Source organism: Pygocentrus nattereri, chromosome 2 (genome assembly GCF_015220715.1).
Source record: "Pygocentrus nattereri isolate fPygNat1 chromosome 2, fPygNat1.pri, whole genome shotgun sequence".
Lineage (NCBI taxonomy): Eukaryota > Metazoa > Chordata > Actinopteri > Characiformes > Serrasalmidae > Pygocentrus > Pygocentrus nattereri.
This window is the reverse complement of record NC_051212.1, coordinates 37,016,588-37,038,556: the sequence shown is the minus strand read 5'-3', so window position 1 is coordinate 37,038,556 and position 21,969 is coordinate 37,016,588. Positions and strand designations below refer to the sequence as shown.

General features: G+C 38.2%; 1 protein-coding gene across 2 annotated transcripts in view; it reads left to right on the top strand.

Annotated features, from left to right (window-relative positions):
* Nucleotides 1–3,650: 3,650 nt before the first annotated feature.
* The window catches only part of LOC108437230 (macrophage mannose receptor 1-like), a 28,173-nt gene continuing 9,854 nt past the window's right edge, over nt 3,651–21,969 (top strand). The window contains exons 1-22 of one of the 2 annotated variants that reach the window (XM_037535237.1): nt 3,651–3,791; nt 4,236–4,628; nt 5,978–6,157; nt 6,265–6,420; nt 9,732–9,845; nt 10,178–10,315; nt 10,413–10,592; nt 12,152–12,309; nt 12,428–12,535; nt 13,112–13,227; nt 14,346–14,494; nt 14,596–14,795; nt 14,873–14,899; nt 15,009–15,133; nt 16,742–16,817; nt 16,936–17,101; nt 18,699–18,734; nt 18,838–19,004; nt 20,937–20,998; nt 21,098–21,198; nt 21,490–21,632; nt 21,712–21,814. In XM_037535237.1, the coding sequence (XP_037391134.1) occupies nt 3,728–3,791; nt 4,236–4,628; nt 5,978–6,157; nt 6,265–6,420; nt 9,732–9,845; nt 10,178–10,315; nt 10,413–10,592; nt 12,152–12,309; nt 12,428–12,535; nt 13,112–13,227; nt 14,346–14,494; nt 14,596–14,795; nt 14,873–14,899; nt 15,009–15,133; nt 16,742–16,817; nt 16,936–17,101; nt 18,699–18,734; nt 18,838–19,004; nt 20,937–20,998; nt 21,098–21,198; nt 21,490–21,632; nt 21,712–21,814 (2,962 nt within the window). In that variant the 5' untranslated portion in view covers nt 3,651–3,727. The remainder of the gene's footprint in view (nt 3,792–4,235; nt 4,629–5,977; nt 6,158–6,264; nt 6,421–9,731; nt 9,846–10,177; nt 10,316–10,412; nt 10,593–12,151; nt 12,310–12,427; nt 12,536–13,111; nt 13,228–14,345; nt 14,495–14,595; nt 14,796–14,872; nt 14,900–15,008; nt 15,134–16,741; nt 16,818–16,935; nt 17,102–18,698; nt 18,735–18,837; nt 19,005–20,936; nt 20,999–21,097; nt 21,199–21,489; nt 21,633–21,711; nt 21,815–21,969) is intronic. The other variant, XM_017714189.2, reaches the window with a different exon arrangement.

Sequence of the window (21,969 nt, the reverse complement as noted above, 5' to 3'; positions counted from 1 at the left end):
CACTCTGTAGTTCTAGTTACAGGCTGTAGTCCAACTGTTTCTCTGCATATTTTGTTAGCTCCCTTTCACCATGTTCTTCAATGGTCAGGATCCCCAAAAGACCACCAAAGAGCAGGTTTTATTTGGATCATTCCCAGCACTGCAGTGACACTGACATGATGGTGGTGCACAACAGTGGACAGGGTTAAAAATGACTTCGGTGCAGTATTCTGACTAGACCTGCATTACAGTGTATTTCACACATACTGCACAGAAAGTAGAAGTAAAAAGCAGATGATACATGCTTAACTTCTTGTGTAACTGTGACAGCTCAGGATCACATGCTTTTAGAAGAAACTGTCGGAATTCTACTTTGGGATTGACATTTTTGAATATTTGCTTTGACAGCACTGCCAGCAGTCAGAGGAAGTAAAACTGCAGTTACCAAACACACACAGCATGTCATGTTTACAGTTCTCATAGTTTTCCCTTCCCTCTGATAAACACACGTTGCCATGCAAGACAGGGTGTTTCTGCTGAAGGCTGGATTTGCCAGAATTTACATAACATATACTTCCCGTCTCTTGTCTGGCTTAAGAAAGCTTTCCGCAATATTGAGGTTGTGCACTGTGTATTTGGAAGTGGTGATGACTAACAATGGAAAAGTAAAATCTGCTTGCATTTTGCAAATACAAAGCACACATTGTTTGTGGCGTAGTTTTGCCTTTATTACGTATGTAAATTGTTGAAATAGGAAAAGTAGCATTAAACCACTTTATAGTGAGGCTTTGTTTGAAACACAAATAACTAATTTTAATAGTTAAATATAAATAGATTAAATATAATACTAAATAGACTAATTTTCCACCTTTCTCTTTTTGCTTCAGTACTTTGTACATGTACATCTAATAGAAACATCTCCTATATGGTGCAATATTGCTGTCTATGTACTTCGATTGCAATTACCATTACGTGGTATAATACAGTTTTAAAACTATGCAATCAAGATCTTTTTAACAGAGAGGGCATTGCACTCATCTCTATTACTAGCCAACAGACAAATAAGTGTAACATGTCAATAACATAAAAACATTGGATTTCATGTTTTGTCTCTGCAGAGCTTCAGTCTTCTCACAGCAATGTCTCCTATTTGATAGAACTTGCATAACATGTGCTTCCAATCTCCTGCCTGACATGGCATTACTGTGGATTATTTCTGCATTCTTAACACCCCAGGAGGTTTGAAGCACTTCCTAACCTCACAGGGAGTCTGTTCTTCTTAATTAAGGATCTTGAAAGCAGTTGTACTTTAGTGCTTATAAAGACAGACAGAAAACATTTGTGATCATACCTACAACTTTCACCTTCAGCTTTTATATCATAGCACAACGTGATGATAGTGCTGCGATGCTCTTTCAGCCATTAGTATTTAATCAAATAAAACATTGTTTAGACGTAAGCATTTTCAAAGCACGTGTAATGGAATATGTATGACACATGCTCACTAACGTTTCTTCTGAAATCAAGGGTATTAGGGTATATAAGGAGTCTGTCTCCTGTACTGCTGTAACAGTCTCTACTCATCTGGGAAGGCTTTACCCTAGATGTTAGAACACTGCTGTGATTTGATTGCATTCAGTCACAAGAGCATTACTGAGATCAGATACTGATGTTGGCACAGTTCCACTGCTCCACAGCCCAATGGTGGGAGGCTTCATAGCCCTATAGCCATTGCTTGGGCAGGATGACCTTAGTTTCATGTGCAACTGCTCCAGAGAGTCCCCTTCTGTTGGTCAGTGCTCTTCTATAGAGATTATATAAACTGTGAGTGCACTTTTGAATGCCTGTGGCAGCAATGGGTGTATAGCTTGAAGCAGCTGAATTTGATATTTAGAAGTGGTGTCTGGAGATGTGTGCAGGAGAAACCAGGACATTTGTGCTACTTCCCTGCTGAATTCAGGATCATGTTTCTCCTTCATGTCATTGTGTCTCACATACACACACTTTTGAGGAATGTGTTATCATAATGACCCAGACAGGATATCTCTAGAGAGCTGTGCAGTGAGCGTGATTTGCTCTAAAATAATGTGACATTAAATCAGAAGGAGTCATCAGCATGGCCTCCAAATTTTGGGTTTATTTTCAAAAAGGATCCCGTGGTGACACATAGTAGTGTTCAGAAATTTTATTTGTATTCTGATGTGCAGATGTTCCAGTGGCTTTGACCGAAATCGTCAGGACTGGGTTGACAGTGGGTGTCTAGATGAGGTATAACAATGGCATAAAACCATTCTGTCGGTTCTGCTGCTTGTTTGTCATCTACTTGCATTTTTAGCAGTGGTATGTCAATGTATTTTCAGATGAAGGACCAGAGCTGCAGTCAGACTGTAAATATAACCCAACGCCTCAATGTAACACACACACACACACACACACACACACACACATTTCCAAGGGAACAAATCACAGGAACGCAGTTAGCCAGATTGAGTTCTGGAATTAATTAGACTATAGCTATTCAGTGAAAGTGTTGAGATTAGATTTGTGCTCATCTGTTGTTCAGACGAGAAAGTTGGGTTGTATGTATAAATATAATATATAGTTGTCTGCAAAAGTTTGGACGTCCCGGTCAAACGACATTTTGTTGAATTTAAAAAAATTGAAGTTCCTCTACAGCGTTAGGGTTAGGGTTAGTACACATCTGCACATTTTAATGCAGTTACTGTTTATTTCCTGAATTTTACAGAAGTAATTCTGACGCATCTTTATATATCAATTCTTAATGAAATTTTAAACGGCAGCTGGCTTTTCCAAATATTTTCCTCTCTTCTTGTCACTCGGATGGTACCCACAAGGGTACATTTCAGGACTGAGGAAACATAATTGTACCATAATTCATTGAAATGATATTTTCTAAGCTATATTGACTCCACACATGCCGTCTCATCTCAAGGCCTTTTACTCTGCTTAATAATATGCAATTGCCATCTGGGAAAAACTTATTTAAGGTACACTATTGGTCCTAAAACCACTGCTGTAACTTTGAGGGTGCATGTACATTGTTTGGACCTTGATGAATAAAAAATGTACCTGCACAGAACTTTTATTTCTAACAGTGTGTAATCTTTATATAATACAGTCTAAATATATACAGTATGTTTACATTAACATCTATTCAAAGACAATGATTTTTTGCCTTTTCATTTGGAAGTATGATCTTTCTTTGAACTATGAGAGGCTTATCTTTGTTAAAGCGAAAACATTTTTCTCTGTTTGTTGTTTTTTTTTTTCTCTTTTACATAGTTTGGAAACAGCAGCTCTCATTTTTACTGATTCAACAGCTCAGAACAAACTGAAATGAAATTAAATCTTACTACATAACTTGCATTGAAAGTCATGAAAGTTTTTTTTCATCTACTGTAAAGTCACATGGAGATGCAAGGTTTTGTTCCAACCGTTCCAAAAACTTCATTTTTTCATTAAATTCAGAAATGAATTGATGATTGTTCATTACCATGTGTAGAAATATACAATATTTAACTGTAGTCCATGCAGATGTGGTGTTAAGTTCACAGAAAGTATTGTCCCATACGAGAGTCCTTAGTTAAGTCATGTGACAGGATGTTATGGTTTAGGTTGAGGAGTGGACACTCCTCTTAAGAGGCTGGTCATGAAAACTAAAGTGGCACTCTCATGCTGATCTGTGCGTGGTTAGACAGTGAGCTACAAGACATTAAAGACCATCAAGATGATAAAAATATCTGCTATAATGATGCTTTTCATTAAGCTGTCACTCACTTTTGCACAGTCAGGTAAGCACCTCTTTGTGTTACATGTATGGAAAAGGGAATCTTATCATTCTTTAGGACTGTTAATCTACCTGAACAACACTGAACAGACTGTCTACGTTGTTCATTTAAGAAATAGAACATGAAACCTTGCAGTGAATTATACACTGAGCATTAAATAGTCTGGTTTGCTTTGGTACTTTGGTACAAACTGCATTCTAAGCTGTTGCATAACCTGCAAAAGGCTCTCTTTTTTCTGAAAGTCTAATGAAGGGGTGCACTATTCCACAATTCCAAGGGCTGGTGTCCAGCACAGTCTAGACGTTTTCCTACTCAAACACACCCACTAAACCTGCCAATTAACAGATATGTGCAATCAGGTGTGTTTAAGGTAATAACTATGCAAAACAGTCAGATTTGCTTGCTTGCTTGTTGTTCAATCATGAAACATACTAACTTCCCGAATAGGTGGAACCTCCTTTACGATCTACAATGCACACAAGAACAGATGCCTGGGAGACAACCTGAGAGAGTTGTTTCCGTGCAACCCTCAGAGCCCGAGACAGCAGTTCCGCTGGACATCAGAGAACCGCATCTTTAATGTTGAGCAGAAGAAATGCCTTGGCACAGGCAGCAAGAGTGAGGGCAATAAACTGCAGTGGTACATCTGTGATGCCAACAATGACCTGCAGAAGTGGGAGTGCCAGAGCGACTCACTGTTCGGCCTGAAGAATGAGTCTCTTTACTTGTCTCTTCAGGGAGATTCTCATCTACTAACACTCTCCAAAGACCCAGGAGACAAGGGCAGATGGACGATTCATGGAACGACGGACGACAATGTTTGCTCCAGCCCATATGAAGGTATGTGTTGTAGCTGTCTTAAAGGGGAATTCCAACGACTGCACAAACCTTCTTCAAAATTTCTAAATAACCCGGTCATTGAGATGTTAACAAAGTCAATTGGAGTGCTTTGGTGTGAAATGCTTCACTGTAGAGAAACTTACTGACTCAGATGTCTTATAGTGGTGGTGATAGGAACCAGAGGTCACAATGTTTACAATGCAAATAAGGCCATTTTATGAACTATCCCAAACCACCACTGCACCTACACAATTTAACAATTTATATACACTATATTTCCAAAAGTATTTGCTCGTCTGTCTTCACATGCATATGAAATTGAGTGACATCCCATTCTTAGTCCATAGGGTTTAATAACAGCTTCAACTCTTCTGGGAAGGCTTTTCACAAGGTTTAGTGTGTTTATGGGAATTTTTGACCATTGTTCCAGAAGCGCATTTGTCAGACACTGATGTTGGATGAGAAGGCCTGGCTCACAGTCTCGGCTTTAATTCATCCCAAAGGTGTTCTATCATCTGCTGACCCCCCGCTGTCATCTAATACCACTGACAGTTGACTGGAATATTTAGTAGTGAGAAAATTTCTTGACTGAACTTGTTGCACAGGTGGCATCCTAACATGATACCATGCTGAAATTCACTGAGCTGCTGAGAGCGACCCATTCTCTCAGTAATTTGTGTAGAAGCAGTCTGCATGCCTAGGGTTTTATACAACTCTGGCCATGGAAGCGATTGGAACAGCTGAATTCAATGATTTGCATGGGTGAGTGAATACTTTTGGAAATATAGTATATGTAATATTGTTTTTCTATTTAATTAGTATTTTCTATTTGGCCTTACACTGCCTTGCATATAGCTTTTTACTATGAATGGTAATAGATTATTACTTTTTAGGTTAAAACTTTACATCAGAACTGTTGTAAATGTTGACAAAACACACTCAATGACCTTGTTTATATCTTAATTACTTGATTGCACAAAAAACTCCCTTTAATGATAATTGAATAATGTGACACTGCTTGTAACATGGATTACAATTCAATTTAAATTCAATTTCGAGTACAAATAGTTAAGTAAGGTTAAGTCTATAGCAATTTTATAGCCTATAATATTTGTCAACAAAAGTTGGATCAGTGTAAAAGATTAAAATATTTCATTGTATCCAATAAGTTTAACAAAAGCATTTCTTTAATGTTTAGGAATGACAATAAATATTTTATTTAATTTGTGTACCACAATATCAAAATGTACTTGTACCAGTCTTCAGGTACATTGTAATAAGAAAAAAGCACACGCTGTGCTAAAACAATGCACACTAATATTCTTCTTCTTTTCTTTCTGATTTCACAGAAATGTACTCGATCAAAGGCAATGCCCTCGGACAGCCGTGTCATTTCCCATTCCATTTCAAGAACAAATGGTACACAGAATGCACAACAGAAGGCCGATCATCTAATCATCTGTGGTGTGCAATTGAAAGGGAATATGAACCTAATCAACTCTGGGGTTATTGCCCAACACAGCAAATGGGTACATGTTACACATTACAAAAACATACAAACACTGTACAAACTGTAAGATATAAATATTGTAAATAAGTCTTTAGTGTATGGACATCTATCGGTGACCACTGACAGGTAGCGACTTCTGGAGGAAGAGTCCTCTGACAGATGTCTATTACCAGCTGAATGAAGGGTCTGCACTGACCTGGTATCAGGCCAGGAAGAGCTGTCAGCAGCAGGGGGGAGACCTGCTGAGCATCACCGAACCCCATGAACAGACCTTCATATCAGGTACTGTCTCTAATGATTCATCAGAAAAACCCTACTAACATGTACAACCCCAATTCCAATCAAGTTGGGACATTGTGTAAAACATAAATAAAAACAGAATACGATGATTTGCAAATCCTTTTCAACCTACATTCAATTGAATACACTACAAAGACAAGATATTTAATGTTCAAACAGATAAACTTTATTGTTTTTTGCAAATATTCACTCATTTTGAATTTGATGCCTGCAACACGTTCCAAAGAAGTTGGGACAGGGGCAACAAAAGACTGGGAAAGTTGAGGAATGCTCAAAAAACACCTGTTTGGAACATTCCACAGGTGAACAGGTTAATTGGAAAGTGTCATGATTGGGTATAAAGGCAGCATCCCTGAAAGACTCAGTTGTTCACAAGCAAGGATGGGATGAGGTTCACCACTTTGTGAACAACATTGTTGAGAACAACGTTTTTCAATGTGCAATTGCAAGGAATTTAGGGATTTCATCATCTACAGTCCATAATATCATCAAAAGATTCAGAGAATCTGGAGAAATCTCTGCAAGTAAGCAGCAAGGCAGAAAACCAACATTGAATGCCCGTGACCTTCGATCCCTCAGGCTTCACTGCATTAAAAACCGACATCATTCTGTAACAGATATCACCACATGGGTTCAGGAACACTTCAGAAAACCACTGTCAGTGAACACAGTTTGTCGCTCCATCTACAAGTGCAAGTTAAAACTCTGCCATGCAAAGCGAAAGCCACATATCAACAACACCCAGAAACGCCGCCAGCTTCTCTGGGCCTGAGCTCATCTGAGATGGACTGACACAAAGTGGAAAAGTGTCCTGTGGTCTGACGCGTCCACATTTCAAATTGTTTTTGGAAATCATGGACGCTGTGTCCTCCAGGCCAAAGAGGAAAAGGACTGTCCGGATTGTTATCAGTACAAAGTTCAAAAGCCAGCATCTCTGATGGTTTGGGGGTGTGTTAGTGCCCATGGCATGGGTAACTTGCACATCTGTGAAGGCACCATTAATGCTGAAAGGTACATACAGGTTTTGGAGCAACATATGCTGCCATCCAAGCAACGTCTTTTTCAGGGACGTCCCTGCTTATTTCAGCAAAACAATGCCAAGCCACATTCTGCATGTGTTACAACAGCGTGGCTTCGTAGTAAAAGAGTGCGGGTACTATACTGGCCTGCCTGCAGTCCAGACCTGTCTCCCATTGAAAAAAGTGACGCATTATGAAGCACAAAATACAACGGGGACCCCGGACTGTTGAGCAACTGAAGTTGTACATCAAGCAAGAATGGGAAAGAATTCCACCTACAAAGCTTCAACAATTAGTGTCCTCAGTTCCTAAACACTTATTGAGTGTTGTTAAAAGGAAAGGTGATGTAACACAGTGGTAAACATGTCCCTGTCCCAACTTCTTTGGAACGTGTTGCAGGCATCAAATTCAAAATGAGTGAATATTTGCAAAAAACAATAAAGTTTATCCATTTGAACATTAAATAGCTCGTCTTTGTAGTGTATTCAATTGAATATAGGTTGAAAAGGATTTGCAAATCATCGTATTCTGTTTTTTTTTTATGTTTTACACAACGTCCCAACTTCATTGGAATTGGGGTTGTATAAAGCAGTTGACTGACAGCAATATTCCATTGAGATCTATACAACTATAAATACTCCATTTCCAAAATAGTTGGGAAGCTGTGAAAAATGTAAATAAAAACAAAATGCAATGATTTACAAATTATTTAAAGCCTAGATTTAATTGATAATTCTTCAAAGACAACGTATCAAATGTTGAAACTGAGAAATGTTCATTGTTTTTTTTTTAAATATACGCCCATTTTGAATTTGATGCCAACAACACGTTCCAAAAAAGTTGGGACAGGGGCATGTTTACCACTGTGTTTCATCACCTCTTCTTTTAATAACACTCTGTAAATATGTTGTCTTTGCACGACTGTCAATAAAATATAGCATTTTAAAAATTTGCACATCACTCAATTTTGTTTTTAATTTATATTTTGCACAGAATCTCAACAATTTCACACACACAAAATTCTGACTTATGTTGGCACGTTACACTCGTGGTTTGAAAACACAACAAAGGTTTTACTATCAGAATCAAAGTCCAGAATTGTCAGATCCAAAAAGCATAGCAGAATGCCAACAGTAAGAATTCTACAATGCTAAAAAATACAAAGGGGCAGGCAAAAGACGTAGTCAGTGAAACTGGCTGGATGTATTACAATTGTTGTTTACAAGCCCCTTTCTGGGTTCTCTTCAGTTCCTGACATCAGTGACAGCTCTCTTGGTTTTGTTTTGTTTTTTTTTGGAAAAATCTGTCAAAACTGCTAATTAACCTACTAACCTGCTGAAATGCTAGCTTCACAGACCTGACAATAGCAAACCTTACTCAAGGCTGCTTATAACTAACATGTCATGCTATTACTTATCAGAATCAACATTCACAGGAGTTTTCAATCATGATGTGTCCATTTTTATGTCAAATCATATCGATGTGTCTGTGACTGACTGCAGGAGATTCACAGTGGAATCCCATGGTGATATCCATAGAGATTAATAAAAAATTTACCAATTAAAATGAGTTATTAATCATGGCACTGACCAATCGTGTGGTCGGTGAAACTTGCATGAGATATTTTTCTTCTACCCGACTTGTGAAGCTTTTTGAAATAAGGTCTTGGAAAAAAAGTGCTGGTGCAACATTAGTGGTCAGTACACAACAAAGGGTTGGTGCACAGTGTATACAGATGTTCATATGCTGGACAACACCACTGAATCATTGAATGCTTTGAACACCATACTGTAATACAGGACACATCTGGCTAAAAACCCAAACATTTTTTTTCTTTTTAATTTGCCTTTTGATTTATGCTTTTGAATAAACATACAAAATATAAAGAATTTACTTATAATTATTAATAACATCTGTGTTCTAAAGCTGGCAAGGCCTAGCTGCCAACAACATAAAACATACCTGAACTGATAATAAATAATAACAGCTAACAACGACAAGAGAGAGCGGTTGGTCATTACTTTTTAGTTATACTTTGCATTCTTTTACTGTCATTTGTGATTTTTTGGTCAGTTCCAAAAACCAAGGCTATAAATGGCCTGTAGGAGAGAAGCTGAGCCTCATGCTCTCTTTTAATATTTGGCATAAACAGATTATAATTAGCTTGCTTGACGTTTCTTGCAGAAATCATAACCACAGTTCCACTCTATAAACTTTTTCCCCCACTGTCGAACTGCTGCTGCTCAAAATGTTTGAATTTTGTTGTTTTCCTAGGATTGACTGATAACACAGGTCCAGTATTGTGGACAGGGCTGAATAATTTAGATGCATCAAGTGGATGGCACTGGGTCAATGGACAACCTTTACGTTATCTCAGATGGCTGAGTGGTGAGTTTTTCATGTTATGATTGTGAATGTCAGTGCAAAACCAACAATAAAAGGACTCTGCATAATATTTCTTATATCATGTGTGAACACAAAATACACAAAGGCAATGTGTACGTTGCATCTGGTGTGACACTGGCTGACCTTACACACTTCATCACTTCTATCAAGCATCAATCAAGCATGTCAACAGTCAGGCTCTAGATGAGGCACTTTCAAAATAATCAGCTAATTTAGTCATTCATTTCTGTCTTTGTGTGTGTGTGTGTGTGTGTGTGTGTGTGTGTGTGTGTGTGTGTGTGTGTGTGTGTGTGTGTGTGTTTCCCTGTGAAAAGGTCAGCCATCTTCTACACCAAGCCACAGCTGTGGGGTGTTAAGTCAACTCCATGGCTCTGAATGGTCCACTGCTGTTTGTTCTGAGAGACATGGGTATATCTGCCAGACAGGTCTCCCCACTCCCACTGTTCCAGCAGGTAAACAATGTATCTTCATCTCTTTTTGTTTTATAAAATAGTGCTTGATTTTGACATCCTATGCCTTTTTCTTGTTCTTTGAACTATTGCTGTCCAGCGGTGCACTCAGGTTTTTGCCACAGTCCGTGGATCCCTTACTCAGGCCATTGCTACTTCCTCAATCGTACCACGACAACGTGGCTGGAGGCCAGAGACTCCTGTCGGCGAAAAGGTGGAGATTTGCTGAGCATTCTCAGTGTAGAAGAGCAAAGCTTCATCATCTCACAACTTGGATACTGTGAGTCCCAATGCACCTGCTAACAACTATAACAAAGAAATGGAAGACTTTGGTTCATGAGGAGTATGTGAGGTACAAGATGACAACCCAAATGTTTGCTAGGTGTTCAAGACACTCAGGGGTAGATTTACTAAAAAAAGTTGCTTATCACTAACAATTTACTGAGACTTTGTGCTGTGGATGTGGCCAGTTATGCAGGTTATATACTAAGTATCTGAAATAAACAAATAAACACACAAATAAACACAGGTACAACATCATAATTAACATATGACCCATGTAATATAAATCCCTGTTTGGCTCACATGCTTTTTGTATGCAAGCCCATTACTGCCAAGTAGGAAAACATGTGATTACTTTACAATTTTATCTCAACCTGAGAACACTAGATTTTACAAAACTCTAACATCTCAGTTGGGTCAAACAGTCTTCCAACTCCCATTTCTATTTTTGCATCTTATAGGTAAATAAACTGTAATATGTGAGTAACTCTGGGTGTTGAGTGGTCCCGCAGACTAAGACAGCATCTGGAATGGAGATTGTGTTGATCCAAAATATGTTCAGCATTAATTGTACTTTCACAGATGTGCAAGTTACCCATTAATACCTACAGATACCATGATAAATGCTGGCTTTTGAATGTTATGGTGACAATAATCTGCATGTTCATTTTCTTCTTTGGTCCAGAAGATGCAATGTCCACTATTTCCATAATGGACAGTTATACACATACAAATATACATTTCCACCAAGCATTAGTCCATTTCAGGTGAGCATGAGCCTACAGAAGTCGACAGCATTCCTGGATGTTGTTGAGATGTGACTTCTACTGTGCACAGTCTTATGTTGATGCAGCAAGAGTGTTTATTGACAATGGTTTGTCAAAGTATTCCCAAACCCATGTGATGATATCCATCCCAGAAGCATGTCTGTTTTATTGCGGTATCATCTGAGGGTCAAAGATCAAGGGAATTCATTTGTGGTTTTCGACCACAGAGATTTTTTGGATTTCCTGAAACTTTTGATGCTATTATATATGGTGAATTACCCAAAAATGCTTGAAATTCCTGGATGAGGAATAATAATTTTTAAACTTTTGAATGCATTTTTGGCAGAATGGCAAGTCTTAACCCATCCTTGCTCATAAAGAACTAGGCCTTTCTTGGATGCTCCTTTTATACTCAGGCACGATTACATTCCCTGTTTAAGCTGTTATTGAATCCTCTGAATTACTCCTTTTTGTTTTTATTTGCATTTTACCTACCTCCCAACTTTTAGAATTTGGATCTTTTGACTGAACTAAGATGTTTGAGTTGGGTGAACTAGTGTCCTGAGCTGCTGTATAATAACTTACTTCACTTGAGCAGGGGATCAGAGTGCTTAAGAGAGTCCAAATAGGAATTGTATAAATGCCCCTTAACTCAGTCTACCTGCAGGGTAATCAGTGTACATTCATAGAAATATTTTGCTGTGTTTGTGACTGTTAACAGTGGTTATATAGAGAAGTATGCAAATCCACAGTTCGGAGAAATATCTGTCATTTTCACTAATCTATACAGCAAAAACAGATGAGCTGTGGATCGGTTTTAATGACCTCAAGACTTCAATGCTGTTTGAGTGGAGTGACCACTCCAGTGTCACATTTGCCCTGTGGGACACGAAAGAGCCGAGCCACTATGCTGGCCTTAAAGAAGACTGTGTGTTAATGAGAGGAGAGGTAAACACTCCCCAGCATCTTCATACGTACCAAGCCAGCAACATAAATCCATAAATCCAGACATGAAATTAGAAGAGAGACTCATTCCATCTAGTTAACACATCTGTTTCACTATTAGGAGGGAAAATGGGCTGACCACATCTGTCAGAACAAGTATGGATACATCTGTAAGAAAAACACCTATTCAGATTCATCCACTCTTGTCACAAGCCCAGGCTGCAAACCTGTAAGTGTTTGTTTAAACCACTATTGTGAGATGCAGTGACTTTGTTTTGGTGTTTGAGTATCATTTTACTTTGTTACCATATGAAATGCAGATTTATTTATAGTCATGTACAAAAGTTTGAACATCCAGTTCTGTTGATTTTCTATATGTAAAGAAGTTAACACAGCCCAATTCTGGACCTCTAGGCTCACTTTCCCTGCACTTTTCTGTTCCCAACACGCCTGATCCAAATGATCAGCTCATTCGTAACACCTCATTGAGCTGAAGTGGGTAAAAGCAGATTTGCAGGGCAGTGAGCCAGGGCTATTAAACACTGCTGTACAAGATGTTTATTATGGCATTTTTCTGCAAATTTCAGTCCACAACTTACAGGTCACATTTTATGTCTTTTATTCCAGTATGTTAAATTCAGCAGATAATCATTAATTGTGTAACTTATTTTCATTTAGTAAATCAACAAAATATTTCATTTGAGCAGGGGTGTCTGTCTGACTATATGTGTTATGCATGAATTAATTCCATTCCATTCAAATGCATCTGCTTATTACATCCTCTCACCTATCATGGCTGTTTAAGGGTTGGATGCGGTTTGGTTACTACTGCTATCTCACAGGATCAGAAACTAAAACCTTTGAAGAGGCCAAGCAGATGTGTGAGAAAACTGGATCTTATTTAGCCGACATTACAGACAGGTAATGTAAAATGTGCACTGTAGTCTGCACTAGTCTTGGGGCTGGTTGCACAAGCTGTATTTGATGTATGTTCACTGAGTTTACGTATTACTAAACTAAAATGGGTTGCACCACACAGATTAGTTATCGTGTTGAGCTTAGTAGTTACAAAATATTTCAAACTCACTCGAAGCAAGGAGTGTTGGAGAAACCATTACAAATACAGACAGGAAGAGCAGAAAGCACCCTGGACAAGTCACCAATCCATCACAAGGCAGATACAGACATACACAATCACACACGTTCACATTTAAGGGCAATTTAGTGTGTCGAGTTGGACTGACTACATGTCTTTGGACTGGGGAGGAAACCAGAGTACACAAGGAGAACATGCAAACGTCATACAGAAAGGACTCTGGTTGCCAGGGAATTTAAGCCAGGCCCTTCTTGCTGCAAGGCAACAGAAATGATTTTTACTCAAAATGCTCACGAGTCCTATAATGACTCCTCAGTGAGTGATTTAGGAGCAGCCAAAAGAAAAACAAAAGCAAAGAGATGTGAATGGATGCCACATGTTCACCAAACCTTGGATACAGAGGAGCTGCTTGTTGAATGCAAGCAAAAAAGCACTGTTTTTACAACTTTAAGGCAGTCATAGTGTATATGTGCTTTAACCCCATCCCCAGTTTGAGTTTTTGCTGCACTTCTTTGTTCCTAAAAGCACAAACAGGTCTAGTCTAGACTAGATTTGTTTATATCAAGTGACAAAGAGGGAAATTTAGTTTACTTTTTGGAGCTGAAACTGGTTATATGTGATTACATGATACCATCTTTTGCCTTTATAGTCTAGTGTGAACCTTCATGACACACTCAAAAAACAAAGTGAATGATTCACCATTTTTACAGTTTGAAACAAATGATGCAACCGAGTTTAGCCAAAGGATAGTTTAAAACTACCTAATGTTAACTAAAGGCTTACTGAAGACTTTGCACACAAACTTACATATGACTGGTGCAACCCAGCATTGGAAGTTTAAATTCAAGTTAAAAAGTCATTTTCAAGAACCACTGGTTTAAATAGAAATCTAAGAAGTCTCTAATAGATCACTCTTCGCTGATTCTCTTATTTTTTCATCTAGGTTTGAAAACGCCTTCCTGATCAGTCTAATTGGAGACCGACCAGAAATGCACTTCTGGATTGGTCTATCTAACCAGAAGAATCAAGACAGTTTTGAGTGGACAAACACAGAAAAGGTTTTATTTACCCACTTCAATAATGACTTGCCAGGTAAAGCCTAAAGATACGTGTGCTTTATCCTCAAACTATTCCCTAAAGAAATAGAGCAGAATTTTTATTTTTTTGTATTATTTTTTTTAACAAAACTACAGGAGGGAAACAAGGCTGCGTTGCCATGAGAACGGGAATACTTGCTGGATTATGGGATGTGCTAAAATGCACTAATCAAGAGAAATATATCTGCAAGCAGAAAGCTGAGGGAGTGATCACAACTCCAGCACCGCCAACCACTCAAGCTCTTGGCTGCAGCGAGGGCTGGTATCCCCTCACAAACAGAGATCACTGTTTCAAGGTATAACGAGAATAATCAGAAACTATCACAGAAGGACGATGATGTATCTGTGTTGAGACTGTTGAATGTGATTACAGGAAAATGGCGGTGTTGTCAGTGGACAGGTGAATCAGAGTGCCTTAACGTATTGATGGAATGTACATTTCATTTTGCATTTTTAGTCTTTCAGCTTCGTGACTTCACTCATCACTGCTTTGTTTTTGATTGCTAAAGTTGTATAAGGTGGAAAAGGCCCAACGAAAGACATGGTCTGAGGCTCGGGATTTCTGTCGGGAAACTGGGGGGGATCTGCTCAGTCTCCACAGCACTGATGAAATTCCAAAGTATCTCCGTACTTCGTAAGACTGAATTCAAAAATGATTCCTTCTATTCTAAACAATGTTCATTTACTTGTCTATCTTTAATGGGTTACACCAAAAGGTTGGACATATTATTGCACAACAGTCACTATTAGAGCTAAATGTTGACAAAGTCAGTTGTGAAAATGTGAAGTACATATCAAACATTGAGTGTATAGGGGTCCTTACAAAATACGAGAATATCTTCCACAAGCTGTCAGCAAGATTACCAGTCAGGTAGACTACTTTCAGTCAGGTAGACTACTTTCAATAACACAACCTAATGACATTCATGAACTGAAAATAGCTTATGCATTTTAAAAACTATTACCTGTTTAATTTTTTTATTACTTATAAATTGGCACAGGACCAATAACAATGACTGTCTGTAATAAAAATTCCAGGAAATTTCTATCAGTCATAATCAGACATCTGTTTCATGAGACTATCATGCTTTATTTTTTTTATCTGCTATATAAGTAACCTTTGTTCATCAATATTCTGTGGTAGCTCTAGTTGATTGTAACATGTTTTCCATAATGTAGCATATTTTTTACTTTCTTAATTTGTAGCAATTGTAATGCTCATTTTTGGACTTTATATCTCTTAGCTGAGAGAACACTAGACTACAGCCTGCTATAGCCGGCGACCAGTAAGGTCTTCTAGTAAGCCTTGACTGAGGTCCCGGCATTGGAATCAAAATGTGGTTCTACTGTCACTTTCTAATTATGCTGGTGGCTAATTGGAAGCATGACGTCAAGTCAAGTCAAAGCTTATTTATATGACACTTTTTGCAGAAGACATTGTCATTAAGCAGCTTTACAGAACAAAATCCGGGTCCAAGCCCTGATGAGCAACCCAATGGTGACAGTGGCAAGGAAGAGCTCCCTATGAGCAAGAGGAAGAAACCTTGAAAGGAACCAAGACTCAGTAGGGGAACCCATCTTCCTCGGGTCAACACTGGATAGCAAACAATAACAGCAGAGAATAGGTCTGACCATCAGTAAAAGTATAAGCAGGAGAAGCAATGTCTATAATTAAAAAATGCAGCAGTATCATCAGGAGGGTCAGTGGGGTGCAGGTGCAACAGAACAGGTACAACAGAAGTTCCACGGTGGTCAAACTAAGGCTTTTTGTAGCTCCCGAAGTCCTTATGAGCTAGCCTGACTGTATTTACCGATTTACTAAAACACAGTGAAACGTTATGCTTCAAAAAGACTGTTCTACAATACATGCAGATATTAAACACAACAATCATACAAGCAAGTAGCTTCAAGTTGTTGATTCTAAAAGAAATAGAAACAGTATATCAGGCTAGGGATGCAGGAGTGTGTTTTAAGTTTGGGGTGCTCAAATTTTAAGCAGTGTATATGTGACATGATTGATGAAATGATGTATGTTTTGTCTTTTTTGCTTTTTTGATCATTTACATTGTTAACCTATAATGAGGTGAGAGACGACAATACATTAGTATAATTTACACATCAAACCACTGATCCACATCCTTGATCTGCGCTTACATTCCGCTCTAACTTCATGCAGATGAATCAGCTTGTATTATCATATTTCTTTATATTCTTCATCTTTATATAAGTATTATGTTTGCAGTTATCCATTAGAGGCATGGATTGGCTACAGCATCCAGGATCCCTCTGTTGGTTATACATGGAGCGATGGTTCTGCTGTGAGTCTGGTTTGAAATATAATAAGCTGTCCTGGCATTATTATTTATAAGGAGAGGAAGGAATGAACTGGTGTGCACAGTGACATGATTCAACTTTGGTTTCTTTTCTTCTTTTCAGTCATCCTATAGTAGCTGGTCACAAGGGGAGCCAAGCAATATAAACAGTGAAAAGTGTGTTAAAATGCATTTCATTGCAATGTATTATACTAATTGGAAGGAAAAAGAACAATGGATTGGTGTGCATTGTGAAGACAGAGAGCACTGGTATTGTGAGATACAAAAAGGTAAAGCAAGCTAAATATCTGATCCTAGGCTATTAAATAAGGAAGAATGGTTGTAATTAAATCCTAGTGTCATGTGAGAAGAGTACATTAACATACACTGGTCAGTCATAACATTAAAATCACCTCTTTTCTACATTCACAGTCCATTTGATCAGCCCCACTTAACATATAGATGCATAACAGACTGTAGTCCATCTGTTTCTCTCCATCCCTCAGTAGGTATTATTTGGGTGGTGGATTATTCTCAGCACTGCAGTGTTTATGGTGCTGGCACGAGTGGATCAGACACAGATGTAAAATCAGAGATGATAGTTCATCTGTTCCTGCGTAATTTGTGTTGGTCATCCTCTAGTCCTTCATCAGTGGTCACAGGATGATGTTAGCTGGATGTTTTTGGTTGGTGGACTATTCTCAGTCCAGCAGTGGACACTGAGGTGTTTAAAAACTCCAGCAGCACTGCTCTGTCTGATCTACGCAGACCAGCGCAACACATACTAACACACCACCACCACGTCAGCGTAACTAAAATGTTGAAAATGATACACAGCCAAGAGAAAACCTGCTCTGTGGGGGTCCTGACCACTAAAAAACTGGGTAAAGGGGGTCTTACAAAGTATGCAGAGAACCAGATGGACTACAATCTGTAACTGCAGAACTGCAAAGTGCTCCTATGTGATAAGCGGAGCTGATAAAATGGACAGTAAGTGTAGATACAAGGAGGTGGACTTAATGAAGTGGCCCGTTTGTGCATGTGTGTCTTATATTATACGTTAAGTCTACATTATAGTATTTATGTTCTAATATGGACCATTCTACTAAATTAGTTCAAATTCTAGTAACCACAGTGTAAATAAATAAATAACTGAATAAATACATGAGTATTCAGAGCTTAGATATTTGCAAGGATTTTTTTAATGATCTATTTAAACCCAGACATTAGTAATAATAGTAATAAACTAAACATGATCTAAGCTAATATTTTTAGATTTTCAGGAGTTGAATAAAAGATTCTGTGTTTTGATCATTTTTAAAATAAATTTTGCAATTTATTGTGTATAATACTCTTCAAAGCTTTATTGGCTAGTCATGTGCTGGCTAACATCATGAGTTCTGTCCAATATTATTACTAAAATGATCACTGCTGAAACAGTCACTGCCACAACATGTAGTGAGGTTTTGGAGGTGTTGTTATTGTTTTAGTATGGATAAAATCGAATGTTGAATTGTTTATTTTGATAAAATAGGTATCATTTAAGTAAAGCGGTACTCGCTGCTAACGGATGCTAGTCTAAAGTCTGAAATGTGTCTTGAACTTTGAACAAATTTAGTAGAATGATCCGTGTATTATAGTCTATAGCTGTGGTGACGTGGGTGAACGCACCTTTGAATGAAAGCATGGATGATAAGAATAATGTGCAAATGAGCTGGAAATAAAATGTGTGACATTTTAACCTTGTAAGGTTTAGGACAGGTTAAAAAAATAATCCCAGGCCAGGGGATGCCACTGGGCTGACCAGTGGTAGGAATGAAACAAAATCCGACTACTGTTGTGCATTCCACGTGGTCAGTCTCTTATCTGACCTCTGTGTCTTTCTAGGCGTAACACCGAAGGAAGTAAACATTCCACATAAAAGTAAGTCATCTAACCGATTGAACAGTGCACACATGAAGTTCCAACGTATGCGATTTTATTCCTACTGACTAAAAGAAAAGTGCCTTTCTCTCCACTTTCACAGCATACAATAAAACAGATGACGGCTGGATTATATTTAAGAACAATCAATATTATTTCTGTGCTGACCCTTTTAACCATATGGCTAAAGGACGGAGCTTCTGTAAACACAGACATGGTGATCTTGTGGTCATTAATGATGAAGAGGAGAGACTGTTTGTATGGCACCAGGTAAAGTTGTTGAAATGGCATTTCAGTTTTTTTTTTCAAACGTAAGGTTAGTTGTACACAAGTGAGAAAACAGTGCAAAATATGCTCAAGTCAGGGCTGGAGTGAGATTTCCTCTTAGATTTGCTAAATGTGATGTGCTAATCTCTTGATCTTTATGTTGCCTAATTCAAGTTTTCGTTCCACCTTAAATAGTGCAGCAGTTACATGCTGGTGTATGAGTATAACTGCTACATCATTTCAGTTGGAACAGCAGATGAGAATAAGGCTTCATCTAATCTGCAGGGATTCAACAGGGATGTAATTCCACTCCAACCCAAAAAAGATTTAATTTGGGAACAAATAAAATGTCCACTGTGGCTATATATAGGAGTATATTTGCACTGCAACTTCTCACATGTGCACATTCCTGAAATAATGTTGAAACATTGAACTAACACAGACATAACCATAAACCTGTCATGGAAGATGTCCTATGTTGTCATTAGTTGATATGATGATATAAAATCATAACAGAGTCATGTTGCCACTACCTATAAATGTTATAACAGGTGTCATAATGTTTGATGTAATGACTTCTTTGGTCACAAGCTCATTTTTTTCCTAGTTAGCCATCATGTGATGGCCCACTAAGGTCCCCACATACAACATCAACATGGGTTGTGTGTGTTGGGTATTGGAGTGTGCTGGGGATCTCATGTAGTTTAAGGCAGTTTTTAAATGTAGCTTAAGGTGCTCCACATAAGTATAGAAATACAGTTATTTATACTATGTTTATAGCTCTCTGATTCTTTGGAACATTTCTAACACTGCTCATATCTTGTGCTAATGGTTGCTAATTTAACATCATTAAAATGTATACTTTTCTATGCTAGGAGTGCACACTAGCAAGAAGAGTCAGACCATGGGTTGGAACAGTTTTAACACTTTATTAAGCTCACCGGATGCGTTTTGCCGCCTTCTTTGTTTGTTCCCCTGGAACCATGTCTGCAGCGTGGGTCAGTGGGTGGTGCTTAAGAGGGAGTGCAGGCTTACAGAGCATGTCTTTATAGTGGGAAATGTGGACTAGACTATCTGGAACCTTTCTAGGGGGTAAACCAGAAGTACTCAGAGAGCTATGTGAATAATGTGTAACATCACAGTTTTTATACCTAATATTGAAATATTATTTTGTGTGTTGGGAATGTGCTGTGAAATGGGAAACAGTGTTATCAAGCTAAATGTAATCTGTTAGTTACTGTTGGTGGAGAAGGTACCTTGTGGATTGTTTATGGTTTCACCCATGTTGTTAAAAGTGGCCATGTTGCCCTGTTTTGAAAAAAAAAAAGGGTTTTGCCTGGCCAGAACCTTGTGTCCCCATGAGGTGTGATAAATGTTCAAATTGTCTCCATGTTGTGCTCCTTTGCTGTTGGTCACACCCTGACACATCATGACATCAATCTTTTTGATGTGTCATAACAAATGAACTGCAATGGTAATGTGATACTGTTATATTACTGAATGCAATCTGCCATTTCAGTTCATGATGAAATATGACGTCTGCTATGATATAAGTGTGGCATGGTTATATCAATGTTATGCAGTGGCGTTCAAGTAAAGTAATATTTTTCAATTAGTAAACACTTTGTTCAGTACATCTTTGTGGCCTGGGCCTACACTGAGCTGCAGTGAAGAAGAGAACATTCCACACAAAACCATCCATCACCCTGTGGCTACCCAAACTTTGACCTTTACTCGGATTCAGTTTGTGCTGGTCTTGGTCTTGACTCAAACTTGGCTGTAGACCACAACAGTAGAATGCAATTTGTGCTTGAAACGGGTCCAAAAGGCTCAATATATCTGATTCATTTCATTCATGCCTGCACAGTAACTGTATGTTGTAGCTTATTGTGATCTTCCAACAAAGTGTAAGAGTGTGTTGTTACTGTGTTACAGATGAAAGAAAGATATCGCAACTTTTATATTGGAATGTATATTGATCTGGACAAGTCGCTTTCGTAAGTTAAAAAAAAAACAATATTGTGCCCATGTTAAAAAGTACATTAAGCATATTATGTAAACTAAGAAATGCAATGATATAACTGTTCTTTGGCAAGGTGGATGGATGGATCACCAGTACTGTTCCAGGCATGGGCACAAAACCAGCCAGCCTTCTTGAACAATGATGAACACTGTGTAAAGATGACTCACTCTCAAGGTAAGTCATCACAGTGGAAACGAAGAGTTAGACACTAATGTAACTGCATTAATACATTGCTGTATCATGAATTATAGAACACATGTTCATGTGTTATGGAGTCCCTATGTAGTTAAAATAAAAAGTTATAGATTGTCTTTATAATATTTTTTAATTTACTATAGTTTGTCTTGCCTTCTTCTCAAATCATTGCATTCCATGTTTATAAATCTATGTAAAGCCAGCAGTTAGGGGAACAATGATGTTTGGAAACTGCAGTCAGATTAACAGATCACTGCTTTCTTTCTTCAGGGCTTTGGCAAAGTGTGAACTGTGGTGATGGAGCGGGCTTTGTCTGTAAACGGAGTGGCTCTGTCCCGATAAATGCTGCTGCAGCCCCTACTGAACCCCCCAAAGGGGGCTGTGCTCCTGACTGGGTGAAATTTCAGGAAAAGGTACTGAAAAGTAAAGGAGGTTTATTTTTGGTTTTGCCAGATGTGTAAATATGTAACAATTTTATTTGTTTGCTTACAGTGTTATAAGATAGGACTGGACCTGAAAACATGGACTGAAGCCAGATCATACTGTAGACAACTTGGAGGAAATCTAGCTTCTATTACCAGTACAATTCAGCAAAGTAAGACCCAGTTCAGTGACAGTAAATCTGTAAATTATTACCAGTTTATGTTGTATTTTCTTTCAAGAAAGCCAAAAATCATAATAAATAGAGGACAGACCATAGAATGTGGAACCAAGTGGAGGCCACACAGTGTGAGAGGGTTTTTTTAAGAT